Source organism: Grus americana, chromosome 7 (assembly GCF_028858705.1).
Source record: "Grus americana isolate bGruAme1 chromosome 7, bGruAme1.mat, whole genome shotgun sequence".
NCBI classification, from domain to species: domain Eukaryota; kingdom Metazoa; phylum Chordata; class Aves; order Gruiformes; family Gruidae; genus Grus; species Grus americana.
The window spans coordinates 8,452,063-8,473,890 of record NC_072858.1 but is presented as its reverse complement, the minus strand read 5'-3'; the positions used below and the strand labels follow the sequence as shown (position 1 = coordinate 8,473,890).

The 21,828-nt window shown below is 35.3% G+C and overlaps 1 protein-coding gene across 1 annotated transcript; it reads left to right on the top strand.

Annotated features, from left to right (window-relative positions):
* The first annotated feature begins 491 nt into the window (after window positions 1-491).
* CCDC172 (coiled-coil domain containing 172) lies at window positions 492-20,909 on the top strand. The gene is made up of 8 exons (XM_054831879.1): window positions 492-570; window positions 808-893; window positions 4,276-4,392; window positions 5,770-5,935; window positions 7,924-8,025; window positions 9,002-9,104; window positions 19,933-20,020; window positions 20,874-20,909. The coding sequence occupies exons 1-8, from the start codon at window positions 492-494 to the stop codon at window positions 20,907-20,909; spliced, it is 777 nt and encodes a 258-aa protein (XP_054687854.1).
* The last annotated feature ends 919 nt before the right edge of the window (window positions 20,910-21,828 follow it).

Below are 21,828 nucleotides of genomic sequence, written 5' to 3'. Positions count from 1 at the left end.
AGTTGTAGCTGTTTAATCAAAACTCCCCAGACCAACGTTTCACAAATGTGCACAAGTTCGACAAGATTCAGCCAGTCTATCTTTTGCCTAGCCAAGTATCTTTCTTCTGTTCTTATGATGCTGTTTCTCGTGCTCATTTCCATCTCCCATGTTTCTCACAGAGGCTCCCTCAGGACTTGCTGCGCCATTACACTCTCCTCCAGCCAGTCATCCACATTCAGCTCTGCCCAAGGTTTCTCTTGCCCCTCCACTTTCCGCAGCCCACACATCCCACTCCATCACCCCTTCCTCGTCAGCCATATCCCATCTCCCATGCTTTATGGTCTGGGGTTTCTTTCCTGACCCCAGGGAGTCAGAGGGCAGAGCCAAGAGCTGGCGGGGCACAGATCCCTGAGGGAAGGGCTGTGGCCAGGCAGGGCATCCCAGCTTTAATCAACCTCCACAAAGACAGCAAGACCCGGAGAGCCCACAGACTGCACAAGAAGATAGAAATGAACCTGGATGCTTTGTTCCAGCAAATACAGCTCACAGAGAAGCAGGCGGGGGAGAAGAGGCGTTTCATCCAACAAGGTCTGCACCATGGCCGCCATCTTGTAGGTCTAGCAGCAGTGCCGTCCACTCTTAATGGCCTCTCCACTTCCTGGAGGAAAAGCAGGGGGGGGCCGCCATGCTGTCCTGAGGGGACCTTTGTCAGTGAAAGCTCGGCAGGTAGCCTGGCTAGCTGCTTTCTGCCAACGGCACATTTTTATAAGGATGTAACTTTTACAATATGAGCAGACAGTCTTACAGGTTTTTGTTGTGTTGCAGCTAAATTCGACATAAACAGAAGTTATGAAAAAATTAACCAAATAAAAGAAGAGCTGAGCACTGCAAAAATGAAATTAGAAACTAAGGTAAGCAGGCATGTTTATAGTATACATAATAATGAAACACATAATATTTACAAATATATGACCTATTCTTTCAGGAATAGAGTCATAAACACTTTCAAGGAGTACGCTTCACCTACTGAATAACACAGCATTGATAAAACTTATACCATGCATTTCTGTAGTGAACAAAGGTCTGCTGACATCTTTCTCCTCCCACAAATCTCACCCTTCAGGCTGGCCCCTGGCTGTGTTCAGGAACTCTCTTACCTCAGGGCTAGGAACCTTTCCAGATAACGCTTCCAAAAATCCAGAAGCACTGGAGACAGCACACCTGCACATCAAAGTCTGTCATGTTTTGCAGAAGGAGCTGGGCAGGGAGCAACCGCCATGGCAGGTTGGTCTGTCTGGAAGAGCTGCTCAGGCACAGTGTGCACGGCCCTGCCTTGGCAGTGCTGGAGCTTGCTGCAGCACTTTCCTTCAGAGGCCCGGAAACCATTCTGTTGTTGCCCCCTGCCATTCATTAAAGGCCTTTCACAAAATAGATATGGAAACATTCCCTGTGCTTATTTCACAGGATCTTGAGTCACATACTGAAGATCTTCTTGTGAGCCTGGGCTCACAGTTAGGGCTCACAAGGCCTCAGAGTTTTTCTAGGGATGCTGAAGACCAAGGAAAGTTTCTGAATCTATTTAGTGTTTTTAAAATTTTATTATGCTTTCCATTTAACCAAACTACAGACATATTTTTAGATGAAGCTTCCAGTTTTGCAGAGTTTTTCACCATTAATACCTGTGGTTACAAATGATTTAAAAAGCCATTCGTTTGTGCCTGAAAATGAAGTCTAAATATCATCTCCTGTGCTCTTAAGTATCTGTGCTGGCAGAATGTGTACGCACAACAGGAAAGCATATGGAGCCTTGTTTGAAGTCAAAACTGTTGTATCCTATCACTTAAACATCTTCAAGAAACTTTGGGGGATTACCTTACCTAGTTGTGAAAATAAATGGGAATGATTTTCATCCTTCCAAAACCAGGCCCTTCTGCCTTTTGTAAAAGAGTATGTAATATATAATAAATATCAACAGTATTGCGAGGGGGTCAGAATAAAAGAGAACTAATTTACAAATATTTACTGGTTGCAAATTGAGACTATAATCATGCAAGCAGCTATTCACGTGATTGCATTTATGCATGTCACAATCTCAGAGCCCAAAAGCACTTTAAAATAGTAACTTATTTAACCAACAGAGATTATATCTGTGTGCTGCTTCCTAGGTAAAGTCCTTTGTAGTCTTGCTCATAAATTTATTTATGAACATCACTGTTTTATGTTTATACTACCAATTTGTTATTGATGCACTGTAATTTACAATCAAGGTTTATGTGGTAAGAAGGTATAGAAAGTCCCAAGAGTAGAGCCATTATTGTAAATGACTAATGGGAAGAGCTGGAGAACTATTCCTAATTAAATCTTATATGCTTTACCCACCAGTATTAATAATATTCTCACTGATGTCCACAAAAATATATTTTACTTGCTTGCTTAGTCTGACATTGATTCATTTATAGATAGGAAATGATACAGAAAACAAACAGAATAAGAAAATGCATTTCAATCAGACTGTATTTATGTTTAAAGATTATATAGTTATTGAAATTATTTAAAGTAAATTATTTTTCAGTACAGGAATTACATTTACATGTGTCTACAATAGTTAATGTAATCTAAATAATATTAAATAATGCTGTTCAGCTAATGCTGTTCAATTTGCCCCACACCAAATAACTGTACTTCTTTATAAGCATACATATCCAAGCACATGCATGCACAGCAGCTTATGCCTGACCAAGCAGATGAGAGTGAGTTCAAAAGTGTTTTGACATCTATTTCACAGAGACTGCCTGTGGTCAATCAAAGATTCCTAGGAAATGCTATTTTTTTCCTCCGTTCTGTAAAATCAGGTAGCATGTAATTAGAACCCGAATTACAGCATTTTCCTTTTCATGGCTCAATGATTTCTTAAAAAAAAAATCTGTTGCAAATGCAGAGATTAAGTTGGCATCTTACAGATGGAGAAACTACACTGCAGCTAGTTATGTTCAGTAATATAAATACAGTGGTATAAGACCATCTACTCTGTTTGAATTAATATGCAAAATAAATATTTCTGAGACAAACACTTCCTGGACATTTAGCATGCTGGATATATCAGGGATAAGGAAGAAATTTGGTCCTTTCCAACTCTCACATTCTAGTCTTAGGGCATTTGAGCATACTATCCTCCTTTTTTGATCAGATGCACTTCATCTGCACCCTCTCCAAAATCATCTACATTCTTTTATTTTACAATCTTTTCTTTTTACCTCTGTAATGTCACTATTATTTGATCTTTTCTGCTTCTGCACACACAGTCATGGATCAGCCTGACTATTCAATTTACTTCCCAATACTTACCCTGTGCCTTTACAGTCTGTGGGCAATTCTGCTAACTTTACTTTCCCTACTTATTGTTCTGAGTATTACAGTCTGAGTCATTCTCTTGACCTTTTTTTCACTTCACCAGATGTATGATTCTCATCCTTTAAGACTCTTCAACACTTAGCTGTTCCCTATTTATCTCCTGTTATAGTTTATCCTACCATATATCTTAACTGAGGTTAGACAATGATACAGTGGATGCGCTGGAAAATTGAAAGGAACTCTTCAGCAAATTGTGAAAATGCTATGGTTGAACAGCATAATCTTCTATCAGATAAACTACTGTTTAAAATTAATAAAACTAAAAATAAAACTGTATGCAAAATAGAAGTTTGGGGCTTGAGGGAATTATTGTCAAACTGTCTTTAACCAACGAGCTAATTTCCATTACACTTCCTTGGCTAAGAATTCCAGAAATTGTGCTCAGAAAAATATAAGTATATCCCTCCCTCCTTTGCCTATGCAACAGTAGCGTTGCAGAGTTGCTGATGTGTACAGCCATTCTGTCAGAACAATGATGTTGGATGCCTGTCCCTCTGATATAATTGTCTGATTTGGTATGTGATGAGCTTTACAAAATTAGATGGAGGACACTATTATGCTGGGTAAAACATCCCATGTGATCAATATTTTTCCTGGTTTTACCTGAAAAAAATTCTCCTAAACTGAACAGACTTTAAAATGCCATTTTAGATAGATGGACCAGTGCTAAATGTGCCTTTTAAAGAAAGGATACTTTTCAAAAGCATAGTGGTATATTGGAAGATTACTGCGGGTAAAAAGAGCTGTTATGCTTTTGCAAGTCCAGCAGCTATGCCAGCTGTGTTTTAACTGGACCAAGATCCTTATGTACAATATCAAAATATATGAAACAATAAAACAATAATCTTACTTTATAACCTTTTTTTTTTTTCCTCTTGGAAGGTTCAGCGTCTGTCTGAAAAACGGTTCTACTTAGAAATTCTGAAGAAACATGAAGACAGCTTAGAAAAACAGAAAGCTGAACTTATTAATCAAAAAAGCAGCCGCCTTAAAATCTTTGTATGTTTCCAGCTATGGTATTCAAACAGCTCTTTTGTTCTGTATGAGAGTAGTCAGCTTTAAAGATTGAAAATATAGAAGTAGTAATGGTTTAAATCTGGAAAATCGGTTGGTTTTTTTTTTTTACTCTAGCATATTTAATGTAAATGTAGATAAATTCTCACTTTTAAGTTAAAACATGATCTAAGGTAATGTATGTTGCAGTTTATCTACAAAGCTGATTTAACATTCTTGACTTCATTTCTAATGTCTGCTGTATGAGTGAACTGCAATTCTGGTATATTATTTCCTTTGTAAAAGAAAACTAGGAAAGTCTCACCTTAAAGTGGATTGCCTCATCCACAATAAAACATATTGAGAAGGATCAAAAGAAAAATTTAGGGAGGCCAACATCACATTTTTGATGCTAGACACACCTAGCCACCTCTTAAAAGGTAGCTACTTGCAACATATGCAGACAACAAGTTTTCAGTTCTCTCTTGTGCTAATCTGAATATTGCCTTCCTCTTACTTCATTGTGGATCCTTGGATCTATAGATATCAAGGAAGTCCACAGATGAATAGTCTTCTCTGTATATGTATTTGTACTTTGAATCAGCAGAGCTAAATTTTAAACATTCAGTATGAATCACCAGTATTAACCCAAAATCTTTAGGCATGTATCCTTTTAATTAAGTAATATTTCTTCAAAGTATTCCCAATCCTAAGTATACAAAGAAAGAAAAAAAAATATAAATATCATAGAAAAATTATTTAACTGTGAAAGCTAAATATCCTTTGAAGAAGTATGAAATTTCCTTTAATTGCAACCAGTCAAGTTTTATATACAGGTTATAATTTCTTTCTTCCTGTATATAGGGATCATTTCATTTTATTTAAATTAGCAATCAGTTAAGATTTTTTTAAAGGAATTTAATATATCTTTTCTCTTTAGAATATTTTTCCAGAAAATGAAACAGTGAGTTCCTGTCAACTATAGCATCCTGCAGAGGAATAAACAACACCTTTATTTCATTTAGTAACAATCTAAAAAAACCCAGTGACCATATTATGCTACTGACTTTAAATAGAACTTTCTACTAATTTTAATAGAGTTGAACTGAAAAACTGCTGGCACGCACCTGTATCATAATATAGTGCTTTTTTCAAATGTTTTATTATTAAGAATATATCCTTCACTTTTGCAGAAAAAAGAAAAACAGACAAAATGATAGAGCTGTAGACCATTTTCATGTTCTCATAAGTCAGGAAAAGTAAATACATGACAATTATACTACAAGTTTAAGGATAAACAACAGTGTGTTTCAGTCTGCCTAGCTAAACAAATACTTTCTTTTTTTTCCCCTGAACATTCAGTTTTCTCTTTCATTTTTTCAGACAGATGCACAGAGAAAACTGAGTGAAGAGGAAGATAATTTTACTAGAGAAGTAACAGAGTTTAACAATGAATATGGACTAACAAGTAATAGAGATCTTCTGATTAAAAAAAAAGTCAAGACTGAAATAAATGATTTAGAGAATGAGGCAACTCTGTTGAAAAATGGTAAGTCTTACATTAAACTATTTTATCTTGGATTACCAGAGAATGAAGACAAATTAGTAAAATATAGCTGTGCAAAACAATAATTTTAATTCCATTTCCTTGCTGTCTGGAACTTCCACTTAGCACTAAACTGAAAGAGTGTGGTCTGATATACCACATTATACAAGCATAGTTAAAGCCTCTTCTGTTCCCTATCCTCTTCAGTCCTTTCTGACTGTGAGCCTATGAGGAGAAGAAGCAGACCTGCAGAAGTGGCTCCCAATATCTAATGTCAACCAGCACAGAGGTGCACTGTCATACATAGCATACTACATTACCCGTGCACTGATTATAATCATCCATGGTTGAGCTATGTAAATTTCCTTAGCTTCAAAAGAACAATATGCACAGATGTCTTGTAGAACTGTTCTTTTACTGCCAGAGTATAACTTTTATCTTTGAGTTAAGATACAGAATATAAGATTTCACAGAACAGAGTGTCAGACTGAAAAGAAATCCTTCAGCAAGGAAATAGGAGTCATCATGGATCACAAGCTGAACATAAGTTAATGAAATCAGAATGCCAACACCATACGGAGACATAAACATAATTCTGACCTCTAAGACATGCAAAATAATCCTTCACTCTATTTAGGGCAGTTAACCTCTTAGCTAGAGTATTGTGAATCTAGTTTTCAATGTTACACTTCAAGAAAAAATGTGGACCAGCTGGAGAGAATCCACATGGGACCAGTGAGAGTGATCAGAGATATGGAGAACATGAGAAGGAAAAAAATTAAAGAATTGGGACTATTTAACCTATGAAGGAAAAGACTGATGGAAGATGGATATCAGTCTTCAAATTGTTAAAGGATTCTGTAAAAAGGAAATTAATATATTCTCGATACCTGTAGTGAACTGAATAAAAAGTAACAAGTGTAAGGGAGAGTCTTGCTGGCTGTTTAGAAGTCTTTCTAAGAAGAACAGTTAACAACTGAAACACTCTGTCTTAGGAGATTCCATTACCAAAGAAATTAGGATTCTCCATTACCAAAGGTCTTTAAAAACAGGTTACACAAGCGTCTATCAGAAATGACAGAGGTATGCGTGATCCTGCCTTCAGGAAGAAGTCCTCAAAGTCCTTTCCAGTCTCATGATTCTATGATTCATCAAGTGTCAGCACTTTGAATTCCTGATTTCTGATGTGAAGTTACTAAAATATGACTATCCATTTGAGTTTGTACTTGGTGGTACCTTTATTCTGTATTTCTTGTGGCTCTGATTCCGATCTACAGCTGGAAAAAAACCGCTGTATTTGGTGGCACCTGTTACTTTTAATGATTATTTTTTACATATTCAGACAGATCTGGTCAGTCAAATGATCAGTAGGACATGAAAGGTGACTAACATTCTTCTCTAGGTTCAGTTGCTGTCTTGATTCCATCCTTTTAACTTGCACCTTTTTTGAGGTACAGCTTGTCTGTCTTTCTGTCTGCTACAGTCCTGAGCACACTGACAACACTAAAGAGAAAAGTTTAAGTACCTCATAACAAAGAAATTATGTGAGGACCTCCAGTTGTGAGGGAAACAATCATAATGAATTCCAGATGCTGTCGATGGTCAGGTTCAAATGTCCATAACACTAAACAAATATAAGGTTTTTCTTTAAGTCCTGCTGAGAGGTGTCTGTTCACCACCTATTCAATAAGTTATCTTCTTTTATAGCTGAAGTAACTCTAAAGCAAAACATTCTTTTTATGCCCAGTCAACAAATATGTCAAACATATTAATAACATTAAAAAAATTCTTTCATACTTATGAATACATTATATGGCATATAATTTCATGTGAACTGGGTTTTATATGACTGATTTTAGTTTATTTCAGTTTTATATTTAAGGTTCTTTTTGACTAGCTGAATATTGGTAGATGTAGTTAAGAATATTTAAGATTATAGCATGAAGACTAAAACTGCAATGCAATTTAATTTAAAATATATTTTTTCTTAGAAATGGAGTCAATGGAACATACAAATGTTCAGTTAAATGCACTCCGGCTGCAAAAGAATGAATTAAAGCAGGATTTATTTACTCTCCAAAGCAAACTCAAAGGTGTGCCTGATAATCGCTTGTTATGATAATTATTTGTGGCTTGACAAATGTTTCTGAAATATCTTTTCTGTTAGGTTATTTTTCTCAAGAAAAAGATATCATAGAAACAAGATTTTAATATATTTTTACATTATGTAGCACATAATTTTTAAACATGGTTTTAACAAATATTACAGATTTCAATAAGATTTATTTTAAATGTCACTAATACTGAGGTCTACAGATTTGCTGAATCATAAGCTATAAATATGAAAAAGAAATTTTTACTTTTGCTGGTAAGTCATACACTTACATGGAGAATTTAGTGTTTCAAAGAACTTAAATCAACACAAGTGTTGTTTAAAACCCATTAACCTGTAATTGAAGAACATCACTAAAATTCAAATGTTTACAAGCAACATGGTTTGGACTGACAAAGATAGATTTGGCCTAGGTGCTAAACATCTGAGTTGTAAATTCAGCTATCATCTCTTCACTGACATCGGTGCATTCGTGTATGAATGTCTGTGCTTAAAAAGAGAAGTCTACACACAAAGCTGGGAGGAATGTGTGCAATACACAGGAAACTCTATAAAAGAAAAAAGTAAAAAGATACAGAGGGAACCAAGAAAGCTTCTGTGTCAAAGGTGATCACAAGCAATAGGGATGATTTTGAAATTTGGATTAAAAAAATGTAATCTAGAAGTGGTTTAGTAACTGCTTTACAAATGTGTAAATAACATGTCACAGTAAGAGAGCTAGGAAAGACAGGCTGTAAATATGGTTATAAATTGTTTGGGAACAACATTTTCTAGAAGATTGCAATATGCATACCAATTACAATAATAAAATAATTCCTGTTCTTTATTCAGATGCCTTTACCCTATAAACAGTTTCACAAAGAAATATCAGAAAAGATAAATTTAGAAAATGGAGGAAGTCTTTCAATATGGATGATTAATATATATTTATAATGTAATTGTTATTTTATGTTTAGACCTTGAGAAAGTAATCAGGGAGGCTGAAAGAATGACGAAAGATTTAGAAGCAGAAAAACTCCAAGTCACTGAAAAACCTCAGACTGATCCTGAATGTTTAAGGTAAGAATCTCACATTAATAAGTTCCTAAATTTAATTTTAGGCATGTAACTGCAGACCAGTCCTGGTGGCAATGACTATTTTACTTTTCCTGTACAATACTCCTTTGAAATCAGAAGAATCATTCATTTTTATTACAGAACTCAAATCCCTGTTGTTTACTACAGCCTTTCACCCTTACATGCATACTCCAATGAACTAAAAACTGAAAGTGTTTGCAAGGAATTCAAACTTAGAGGAAGAGCAAAAGACTGCTCCTTGGGCGGAAGGCCAGTTCTTAAGTTTTTGTAAAAATAGTGGTGGCACACAGAGTACTGATGAACTACCTAATGCTATATGTACTTCTGATGGCCAACTGTACAACTGTACAACCTTCCTCAGAGCTTGACTGCAATGGAATGGATTGGCCACAATAACTTCTTTGGGTCAGGTGGGCCTTGTATTGAAGCTACTAAATGTAGGTTTGTTTCCTCTATGATCTCTAACATCAGTTCTAGTTTGCCTTCTAATTAAGCTAGTTTAGAACAAAATTTTGCATATTTAACCAAGACAGATGACCTTGCACAGTCTCCCTTAATAGTGAATATTGCTTCTCAGGAACTGAGTGGTAATGACTCATTTCTTGTCAGTTTGCTTAGGCATGACATTTATGTTTTCACTATACAGAAAATAATTTAATGTTTTCAACAAAAAATTCTTCCAATGCTGAAAGCCCTATATCACAGCATTAACCATCTTTTTCCTATTTTATGGTGTTAAAGATGAAAGTGCCTGTGGATATTTAAAAATATTTACTAGACAATGCAAAGAAACTCCTAGAAAAGCTAGTCCAAAATATTCTCTAACAGAAATTGTTAGGGAAAACACAGCTTTTGTTACCATCATGGGTTTTTTTCCTATACCTTTCTGAGTTTTTGACAAAAATAAATATAGTGGGTTTTTTTCTGAAAACTTTCAATGGAAAAATAAAATTTTGCAGAGAACCCTGAGCATTTTTCTGAAAGATGATTTGGTAATGCCCCAATTTTTGCTGAATATTGGTTTTTGAAAGAAAATGATATATCAGCCCTATTACTATCTTCAACCTCTTACATGGTGTTGAGACACGGCCAAAATTCCCTCAGCATAAAAATTAATTAGCTCACAATTCTGCATACAGTAGCAAAACCTTTGCATTCAACATATACATAGAAGACACAGTGTAAATAATAACAGCAGCAGCAATTTTGTAAGACAGCATATTATAATTCACTCTTTTACATTATTCATTCCATCGTCATATATTAGGTTTTGTGATACATGAGGTTGTCAGCTTCCTTCTAAATAACATACTTCCCTTGGAGTAGTTTACTGCCATGATGCCACTTAATATTCAAATTGGTGTAATTAGTTTTTTATAACAGGTTTCCTGTGTATAAGGTATAGAAGTAGCAAACATTATATTACTTTAAATCCCCAGCTCTGCCACTGATTGCTATGAGATCCTAGGCAAATCATTCAAATCCATGTATGTCTGTCTGTCTATGTAGCGAAAGTTAGTACTCACAGCTCTGTGGAATGATACTTTGGTTTTATCAAGGTGGAAAACACAACAGTGGATAAAATATTTTAATTCTATTAACTACAAAACCAGCAAGTGTCATTTACAACCAAAGCAAGAAGAATGATGTGATTTTTTTATTTCATAAAATGCCTCATTATTTGATAATTGCATGTAGTGCAAAATATAAAGTGCTCCTACTGCTCTTACTGCCATAACAAAAAACAAGTGCTCCTTGAGGTGTAATAATATCTTGAAGACATTTTCTTTCCGTTGAAATGCTTTTTCATTTCAGATACTGGACAAAATTTGGGATAGATTTGCCTAAATCATACTTGTACCTGCTTTTGATCAGCAAAGTTCAATGCTTTATAGAGACAGATAGCTCTGAATAAGTTAACTTATAAGATGCCCGAAGCAACATAGCTATGTTATTGTACGTCCGTGTCAGCAATAATAGAATCTGCTTTTCAGTAGAGCCAAGCAGGCAATCCTCATTTATCTACTTCTGTATATCCCAAACCTTATCAGACTCATACAACTCCATCAATTCTTTATTTTTTTTATAAAAACCTACTCATCACTTCTTGGTTTGGACTACTGAATTAAGAGAACGAAAGGGAATTTAAAGTATTATGCGTAATAAATAGTGCAGTACATAAATAGTCCCCTTGGAGGTACCTGATTGCCCTCCAGTACCTGCAAAGATGATGGAACCAGGATCTGCACAATGCTGCACAGTAGGATAACAAAAGGTAAAAAGTAGAAGTTGAAACAAGAAGGGTTTAGAATGAATTTAAGGAAAAACTTTTTTATCATGAGGATAGCATAGCAAAGGAAAAGGTTGCCCAGAGAGGTTGCAGTTTTCATCCTTGAAGGTTTTCAGACTTGACTGGATAAAGCCCTGAGGCTTTATCAAACCTGGTTTGACCTTGTAGATGACCCTGCTTTGAGAAGGACATTGCGCTAGATGACCCCCTGACATCTGTTCCAGTCTGAATTATCTGATGAAACAATTATCATTGTGGGTTGCACAAGGGAGAGAAAACAGCCCATAGATCAATACATATGCACTGGCTTCTGCCTACATGGCTCAGAGGCAGCATCATCTGCAACAAACCAGTCATCCCCACACTGCCTAGCATTTGGTGAGATCTACTGTGGTCACTTTGCAATGTCTCTGTGACATTAAGGTATAATGTCATGTATTTTTCCATTTGAAATGTTTTAAATACTTAAAGGAGTTATGTCAAGCACAGCAGAGTGCTGGTTCAAAATGACAGTACGTACCCTGTGTGTTGCATGCCCTATAGGTGCCACAGAAGTACTGAGGGACTGCAGCTGCTGCAGAAAGGCACATGCTGATGCAGTCCATGCCGATAGTCTCTCTGGAGCAGATCCTTGAGTGAACTATCCTGGCCACTCCTGTGGGTGCCCTCTGAAGGGAATCTGAGAGTAAAGAAGAATTCATGCAGCGTCAGTGAGAAAAACTAATCGGGCAGCTGGGGTGAAGCAGAAAGCCCTCCTGATGGTCTAGACACATCTTTGGCACTTGCAAAGGACCTTTTACAGCCAAAGTGCCAATTAATGCGATCGTACATATGCTAGTGTATATCTTCATAGGAGTCAGTTTTGGTGATGTTAAAATCAATATGATTGAACCTATGGTGTTTGAGAAACAACCCTTTTTAGCCTAACAAGATAAGGTTTTTTCCCCATACAGAATCTACTGCAAGAACAGAATTTTAGTTTTTACTGAAAATCAAATTTAGTGTATATAGAGAAGAACATTTTGACACAAGCAATGTGGCTCAAAACCACATTTTTCTTTTATGAAATAAATGCAAAATTTGATTCTTTTTTTACAGAGCAGGAAACCACACCACTCTTTAAATGGTAAAAATACCAATGTTTTTAATGCTTCCTTAGAACAAATGTGAGAGACAGTCAGCATCAATAACCTGATATATGTAGCTCCCAGACCACCCTGTAAGTCCGTTATTGTATCACATACCTAGTCCCAGCTTAAAAATCAATATCAAAAGTAGCTGGCAAGGCAAGAATCTTCATTACAATTAAGTATATATCTTAAAGTAAATTGCATTTCAGCTGAAGAGTGTAGCCAGCTAATTCAAATTATAGCAATTCATCTTTGATCTGAGAAAAATGCCCTATACTATGTCGGCAGTTTCATAAAATTTCTCCCAAATCCATCAAAGAATTACAAAAGGTCATGAGAAGCACATACCAGTAATTCCAACAGCTGTTGGTGCTGCAGTTACACGCTTTTTCTAATACACATCAGATACAGGAAAAAGCTAACCAAAACTTGAAGGTTAAGCACAGATATAGTTATGGATAAGACACTGTACCCTCTCCCCCTAAGCAGGCACCCTAGAAATCGTAAGTCTCATGATACGGATGCATAATTCAGAGAAATATTTAAGAAAAGAGGGCTTTTTTTTCAGAAGAGATCTGCAATTAAAATCAAAAGCCTTATTTTAATCATCTGTTCTGCCAATGCCAACCCCAAACACTAAACAGCAGGAAAGACCTTTGGCATCAGCTCTCTTGAGTCACATTTCCCTGGCAGGTAGCAAGTAGCCTCACTTAAGTGGAATAATGCCGGAGTCAAGCAGAGACTAACTGATAACAGTAAATTCCTATCTGTGTCATTTCACTATTACATTCAATGTAATTACTTACTATATTAATTATCTTCTTTCACATTTTAATTTTATGTGTTGCCTTATGTAAAGCAACCTAGAAATAATTTTAATTAAAGTTTATTTAGACTAAGCACAGACAGTTTCTACCTAAAATTGATATTTTTAAACACTATTCTAAAGGTAGACTAAGGATAAAATGTTTCTTTGAAACCTGAATTTCTGTTCTACTTCACAAAAGCAGTAGCAGAAGGGAAATGCATGAAGTCAGCTTACTTTGTAAATAGTTCAAGGCTTTGTATACTTGCCTTATTCCTAAAAATGTAGTATTGCTTCTTATACTTCAAAATACAGAAAAAGAAACTCCATTACCAAAATTAGGAAGGAAAAAGCAACGCTTTCTTTCATACAAATCATACAGAAAATATGTTCATTAGAGCTGAACAAATGTTTCACGCTAACAGCAGACTGCCTCAGGGCATGCATGGTTCTAGTGGGGTTTTTTTTAAAAATATTTGCAATTTAATTTTATGTTAAGTTTTATAATCAAGAAATATCAATCTCTGGAGTAATATATGTGGTTCAAAATGAGTTTTTTAATGACAATCTCCTCATCGATTTTTTAAGCTTTTCTTTTTAATAGCAGTGCCCAGTGGAACTATTATAGTTTGAATTATGTTAAAATAGGTTTCCATTATAAATTGTAGTATGGATTTAAAAAAAAAAAAAAGAACAAATCCGACTAATGATATCCTTTCTTTGACAAGACAACCAGCTGGTTAGACAAAGAAAATGCAAATGCCATCCATCTAGACATTAGTAAAGTATTTGATGTTATCCTACATGGGAAACTCCTAGTTAACCTGGGGAGGACATATTCAAAATTTTAAGTGAATAAGGAAATGACTATTAGTAAGAACAGTAATAGGTGTGAAAAAAGAAATTTGGGTGCTGGAAGAAGGTAACTACAGTCACAGCTGGTCTTGCTATAAATAGGTATGTTTTAAATAATGACTTTGGAATAGAAAGTGTTTTAAGACAATAGTGTAAAACAATTGAAAAACTATAGACCTTGTAGACTGGAGTTGCTAAAAAAGAGGAGGAATATAATTATATGCAGTGCAAGTTTATGTACTTGTACACAACTAAGAACTTCAATAACAGGTACCTGGAAGCAAAGGAGAAGAGAGGCCTGAGCATACAATGTCATCAAAATACAACTATAAATATCAAAAGTAAATATAGCTGTGGAAAAGGTAAAAGCAAGAGGTATTTCCAGAAAAAAAAACAGGAGGGTGTGAGAATACAAATCTCTCACCTACTGTTCAAGAAAGATGCATTCAACCTGGAAGATGAGCAGAGAATGGAGAGTCCATAATGCAGAAGGAAACAAGGACATTTCTAAATCATTTCTGGCTCTGAGAAAATTATATAATTCACATGAAGTGAAGCAGTACAGTACAGAGATACTAATTTCAGCAACACAGTAGCCATATCCAGATTGAGATCTAATTTTCCCTGTACAATAGAAAAATCAAGATATTTGAACTAGAAGGATCATTGACCCATATTTATTTTCCTTGCCTTTCAATAGGAATCTTATCGACCCCAACACATTTCGGTTTTGATGTCTCTGATGCTTGTAACTTTTTTCTTTCCTGTGTAACTTGTTCTTGCAGTTCATATGGAAAGCAGTCAGTATAATTTTGGTTTGCTGTCTGCAGAAAAGCAAATCTTATCCTAAATGTGCTGTTTAATTCAGTGTGCCTTAACCTTTCCGTGCTTGTTAATCTATAATAATATATTCCTTAAAGACTTCTTGTGATGTTTTATTTATTTGGGGAATATAAATTTTAAAAACCCCAACTTTTCAAGACCTAGAACTACTTTTATAAATAGTAGCCTGATAGCATTCACAAAGCACAAGCTTTAATCAATGATAATTATGTATTTTACAATCAGCATTTGATCCAGAACAGTAAAACCTAAAATTTTCATATTTTACCTAAGGTATTTCTATTTATTTTAATTTCTATTTAATTCCCATTGTTATGTAGCATAGTACCCTGTTCACTTTCATGTTTCACCTTCTTGCTAACATTTATTATTACTACTAGATCACTTTCTTAATTTTTATTCTATTTCTGCTCCATCAAGCACATACTTTTATAATTTATTTGTTCAACTCAAGTGCTTGAGTTTATGTTTTGAGATACTGAATTCCATTTAGGGCTCATTTTCTCCCTTCCTCAATCAATTGATAATGGTCTGAAATTTATTGACTTCTTCAGCTGTATCAATAGCATTTTCTGTTTAGTAGCAAATTGTAAATACCCAGCAAAATCTTGCTCTCACTATAGAAACATACATGTTCATTTAGGCCCAGTACTGAACTGAGACTGAACGACCTCAATGAGTTAGTTCTGCTTTGGCTTGAGACGATAAACTAGTGTCCTCTATACTTTTCTTCAGACTCAATAAAGTCTTAAAACCTTGATAAATATTTCTCCTGAGCTTTATGATAAAATTCAGGAAAAATCAACATACATGCTCTCAAGTTTGCATAAAACTTCTTAGGGAACCTCATTTTGTACCATAAATTCTATGCCCTGTGTCTCAGTATCAAGCAATTCTGCTTTTTAATCCTCTAATATTTTCCCTTGTATTTATGGTTAAAAAATAAAATGGTGGTCACTAACAAGGCAAAGACAAGAAGGAAAATAAGAAAAAAAAAGTTTTACTTGTCTCAGCAAAACATGACCTTCTGCAATTCCAACAATAACCAGGTAGGGTCTTTCATCCCACTTGAAAAAAAAAGGCTCTAAAACCACATGTTCACCCTGCCTTCCACACAAACTATTTCTTCTTTGAGACCTCTTTATATAAAATTCTTAGAAAGCAAGTTTTGGCTACTGAAGTCTTGATCCGGCAATTTGAATCTCTGGATGATTTTTTGGAGAAACTTGTTTGACAGTAACATTATTTTCATCATAGTTCAATTCATAATACCAGCATGTATTGATTTCACAATTATTTTTCCTATTCGCCTTCTGCATATACAGCTGAAATTCAAGAAGAGCGCATATCAACCACAAATGCCAATGGCATTTAATAGCTGTGCTCATTTCAAAGCTGCAAAATCAATCATCTTCAGCGATCTCCTCCTCCTTCATCTCTTTGTTACTTCTGGCATTCAAGAGTAATGGAAAATGGACCACTGATACCAGAACTCAGTCTAGGGCAAGCTAGCATCCAAAAAAATGCTGATGTTGTTGTTCCACCTACTTGATTTAAGGGTAGGTTTTGCTATCACCTTTTATCTTGAATGTTTTTCAAAGATATAGTCAAACCTCCTTTCACAAATACAGTATTTCAACTCCAGCGGGTCGTTAGAGCCCATTACTTGTGATGCTGTAATTTACCAATACTCTGTTAATCCTTAGCAATGACTTTTTCTTAAAGATATATTTTATTGTCATCAAGGAGACCAAAATGCTAAAAGTAAAGCAAAACCAAAGGACATGGAGGGCCAAATCCTAATGTGATTTTTCAGATTTTTTTTTTCCCAGATATTTACTTTTTATCATAGGCATAAAGAGGGTATAATTGTCATATTAATCCTTGTTCTGGCAAAAGGTACATCTCTTTCCATTTCCAAAGGTGACAGAAAACCTGTCCTCCATCTAGACAGTATAGTTTCATGAATAATTGGTTTGCACATTCCATCTGATAGTAGAAAGATGAATATGAATATCCTCCTTATCTTAAATGTAAAATGGCAGAACTAAATCTGCTTCCAGGTTAAGCATTTTTTTTTTAATAGTTCCATTGTCTCACATTCCTTCTGGTAAAACTTCATCATTTATTCAGTAGCTCAGGCGTCTCCAATGGATTAATTGTGTAGACTGTAACCTAACAGACAGCCCTTGTTTTGAGAGTATAATATTCCTGGCACATACTGTAATTATCTAGCTTCTAAATAAGAAAGAAGGAAAACCTGAAAGCAGAATCAATTGATTAATGTAAAAATTAAACACCACATTTGAATGAATGTCTTTTATCACCACTACCCCATGCTATGTGAGGAGTTGTACTGTCACCACATTTAAAAGTTTTATAAGATATTTTAAATAACATTTTAAAATCCATACCCAAAATGTTACAGTTTCAAAGCATATCATCAATAGTAATTAATTCACATTCCCAAAACACAGATAAGCAACTCCTAGTGCTTGTCTTCTAGTTGTTCTATCTTCAGTGTACACCTAACATAAACTGCTTTCATTCTTAGCTGACAACTAGCAAACAGACTATGCATCAATTTTACAATGTGGAAGACAATGAGAGAGCATTTTCTCTGAGATTAACAGACTATGTCTTTTCCTAAAGTAAATTAGGCAAAGTAGGGCTCTTGTTTGTCTTAAACAAATTAGGGTTCTAATATCACGCTAACAGAGAACACAGGAAAAAATGGGGAGGCAAGGCAATGAAGTTAAGCTGATTTAATCAAGATCAGAAGCTGATCTTAGACCTTGAAATGAACTTCTCTCAATGCAAACGGTCTGTAAACTAGCAATTTACTACAGTACAGTGAATATTTCATTTCTTAAAGTGTAGTTCAAAATTTCCTTTTGTTCGAACACTTATGTGTATTAAGAATGCAGGAGAAATATTTCTGAAAGAAGACGCATTTACTCCTTTGTAATACAAACACACAAACCTCATACTGTTTCCATATTGATGGTAAGATATTTACATTTTCCACAGGAACAGCAAAATTAATTTACGGTCCGGTCTTATGCTATTATTCTGCTGCCACGTGATGACCAAGCTATTCCTCTCATATGAAGCTCTATCTTTTAATTTTAATAAAACCATTTTCTTGTGTAGAAGACAAATTCTATCTGCAGTAGGACAGCTATAGAGGTGCATTATCTATATAATAGGGTTAAATAATTTATTCCCCACTATAGCATATAAAAGAAAAAAAATGGTTGCTACTTCTTTCAACAGAAAGGTTCCAACAGGGTCCTGCTTTGATGCATCAGTTTAGCTATTTAATGAGAAGTACAATATATACTTTTCCTCCTTTTTTTCAGTCTGTCTATATGTCCCACAATATTCACATTGTTTGCTGAAACTGTATTAAGTGTAAGCAACTTCAGCTTTCTCATTATGCTTTTCTTACGACAGCCATGGAAGGACTCAGTATAATCTCATCACCTTGTATTCATCGGACTACTGAAAGTTCTGGCATAGATTTCTCTTGGCCTACCGAGTATTAATTTAAACCACTACAGCCATTGATGTCCAAAGTTTAGGTGTCTCCTTTTAGCAGGACTAATGTCTTACACATTTCCCAAACACTGATACTTCCCTTAGAAAGACTTTTTCTATAGAGGTTTTTTTCCCAATTAAATTGCATTTTTCTGGTTCTCAAAACTCTGGATTTGTGAGCCTGGTTTGTAGATAGTGTTAAGTCAAGTCTTTTGCTTCTTTTCATTCTATGAAAACATTTGGAGAGGAGCTGCAGTGATTGAAGAGCTGCAGCAATTGAGAATCCTGTTGCTAAGGTTTGTTTTGTTAATTACTTTCATACCTATGGCAAAAATTATCCAAGAGCTGTTTGTAAAAACTGCTGTATGCCGCAAAGAGACAAAAGAAAGTTCTATCTCTGCAAGCCTTGGTGCTGTGAATATCTCCACCTGTTTAGGAAAACCAAACTGCAGACTACAATTCTTTTTGCTGATCACTTCCTGCAGATCCAGAGGTAGCTCCCTGTATGGTGCTGGCTCCATGCTGTCTGATTTCCTAACAGATTTTAATGTTACTCTACTCATATTTTACATTACAAATAATTTTAAATATTATTTTTACAGATAATTGCTACTAGTGCCATTGGGGCTATGATATAATCTTGAAAGAATGGGGGGAAAGTCAATGCTCTTTACAATGCAAAAAATCACTGTATAAAAATTAGTCTTTATTGTAGAAAAGTAGAAGAATTTCTGGCTGAGACAATTAGGAAACAGTAAGCGCTGAAGAATAATAGGAGCAGTGGGGAGAGAACAGCAGCAACAGCACAGGAGTCTGTGGCGGGGTATGGAGCAATGATTGCACAGAAATGGCTGCACAAGGTCAGGCAGAGGACCCATCTAATCCAATACTGTTTCCACCAGCTCCTACAAGTAGATGCCAAGGGAAAGTAAGAACAGTAACATATGGCACTTCCTAAGTATCAACATTCCAATTCACATGTTTAAATAAGGAAAATGATGACTACTGAGGCCATAAATCTTTCATGGTTTATGAAACCAACATGGTCCAGAAATTTGTCTAAGTACTTAGTCAAGACACATTTTGCAAAAAAACGGAATGTCATTTTCTGAAGTTCCTCACATTCCATCACAACTGCTAGTGCTGAATGAAATCCAACGATATTGCAGGAGAGCAGCGTATTGGACTGCCAATTACAAAACTAGCAAACTTAAATCCTGATCATGCAAATAGGTCAATGAGGGTTTTCTCACATAAGTCAAATTGGCAATTTGGACCAAAGCTGAAAAAAATAGTTACCCAAGCACCAGTTCTCTGATCTGAAAATTTATTTGGTTTTGGACATAGGCTTAAGAAAGAATTGGAAAATTGCAAAGATGATGATTGGGAAAGTATCTGTGAGACTCTTCGAACAGAAATTGAAATTCTGCAAATGGTATGCCATTTTCATTTGGTACTTTAAGTGTTTGATAATTTTAGTTTTAAAGGTGTAATTTAAGATGATTAGCAGTGGGTTTAAATAAGCAGGTTTTTATACTAGGTACACAGCCAAACACCCTTGCATTGCAGGTGCACTCCAATTCTCATTTGTTTTAGCCTATTATTTCCAAAAGTCCAGAAATATCATTTCTCACAGGATGTGGAAGCACAGGAAAGAATTTAAAGATATGTTTTTAGCACAAGAATAACCTATTTGAAGAACTAGTACTAATCATTAGTTTCTTGAAAGCTACAAAAGATTATGCATTTAGGAACTAAATTAATCTTTACCTCCAGCTGTCAGTTAAATGGAAAATGGGAATATGGAGATATAGGACTATAATAACATCCTTTTATGTAATATTTTATTTTTTCCACTCACAAATTCTTTACAAAAACTTATCAAAGTGTGTTTTTTTCTCTAAATGTCAATCCTAACTTCAAATTCCTTGATTGTCTGTGTAACAAGACAAAGAGAAAAAATATTTTGAAGTCCTATTTTTGGAAATAAAGGGATTTTAAAGGTTAATTTCAGAGCTCCTGGTCGAGCTGTATGAAGATGCAGCTGCCTCTAGCATCAATAGCAGAATAGCAGTCATGGGAAATTTGTATTACTCACTTCTATGATGTTTCAAGCTTCTGTTGGAGGAGTGTAACTTCCTTGTACTCTATCTGTTAATTTTATCATGCTTGTTAAACATCAGAAACAACAACAAAAAAAAAGCTCAATGTTTAAAAACTTCTCTGTGAAGAACACAGTGAACTCACTAGATTTCATTTTCTATAATTCAATTCTTTCTCTTTTCCAGAATCTATCACAAAAAAGTCTTCAGACAAGTGAATAATATGTGACATATGATATGGAATGTCACAGAAGCTAGCCTTTGAGTATTTTAAAACCATTTTTCTCAGGGTCTGTCAGGTTTGCTTCTAATTTTTGTTTGATTAAACCACAGTTTGTATCATCTGCCTTTACTTTTCATGAAAATAAAATTTTATTAATTTAAAAGTGTTGGATTTTTTGTGTTTTATTCTCAAATTCAACAGCTGTTGATTTTTAGTTTCCTCTTTGTTGCCCACAAATGGACAGTACATAGTCTACTAAATGTACGGCCGAGTTCCTATATTACCAGCTCCATTCTCAATGTATCATTTTTTAGAATGAACGCTCTACTATTTTTAAGGTAGTGATGTGGTTTTATTTGAGAGTAAGACTGCTATTAACATCAAAAAATACTTAACAGGATGCAGCTATTTAGTTTATACCTTGCCAATGCAGTTCTATAACAAGCCCTCTGGAACAGCCGAACTCCAGCAATACTGCATGATGGTCCATAATAGTTTCCGAATCCACTGATCAGTAGATGCCTCCACTGATGGTAAGCCTGTCCATTACTTACCACTTGTCTCCTGATTACATGAGAAGTCTTCTCTTCTTCCTCTCCCACAAGCCCCAAAATACTGAGTGCTAGCTTCAGCACTTGACAGCAAAAATAAAACCATATTCTAAATGAAGAGTCCATGTATCCAGAGAATTGGTGAAGAATTTCCATTGAATAAGAAATCCTATTCATTCAAGCATCTAGGAGATGTATAACTGCTACAGCAGTTACCAACCCCACAGCAGGAACTGACTTTATGATTCAGATGCTTACAATAGGACCCCGTTAAAACACTCACTCTGCTCAGCTGCCGTCCACTCTGGATCATCTCACCACATCCAACAGGGTGTAGAAATCATTTTCAACCTGCTTTCCACCTGGG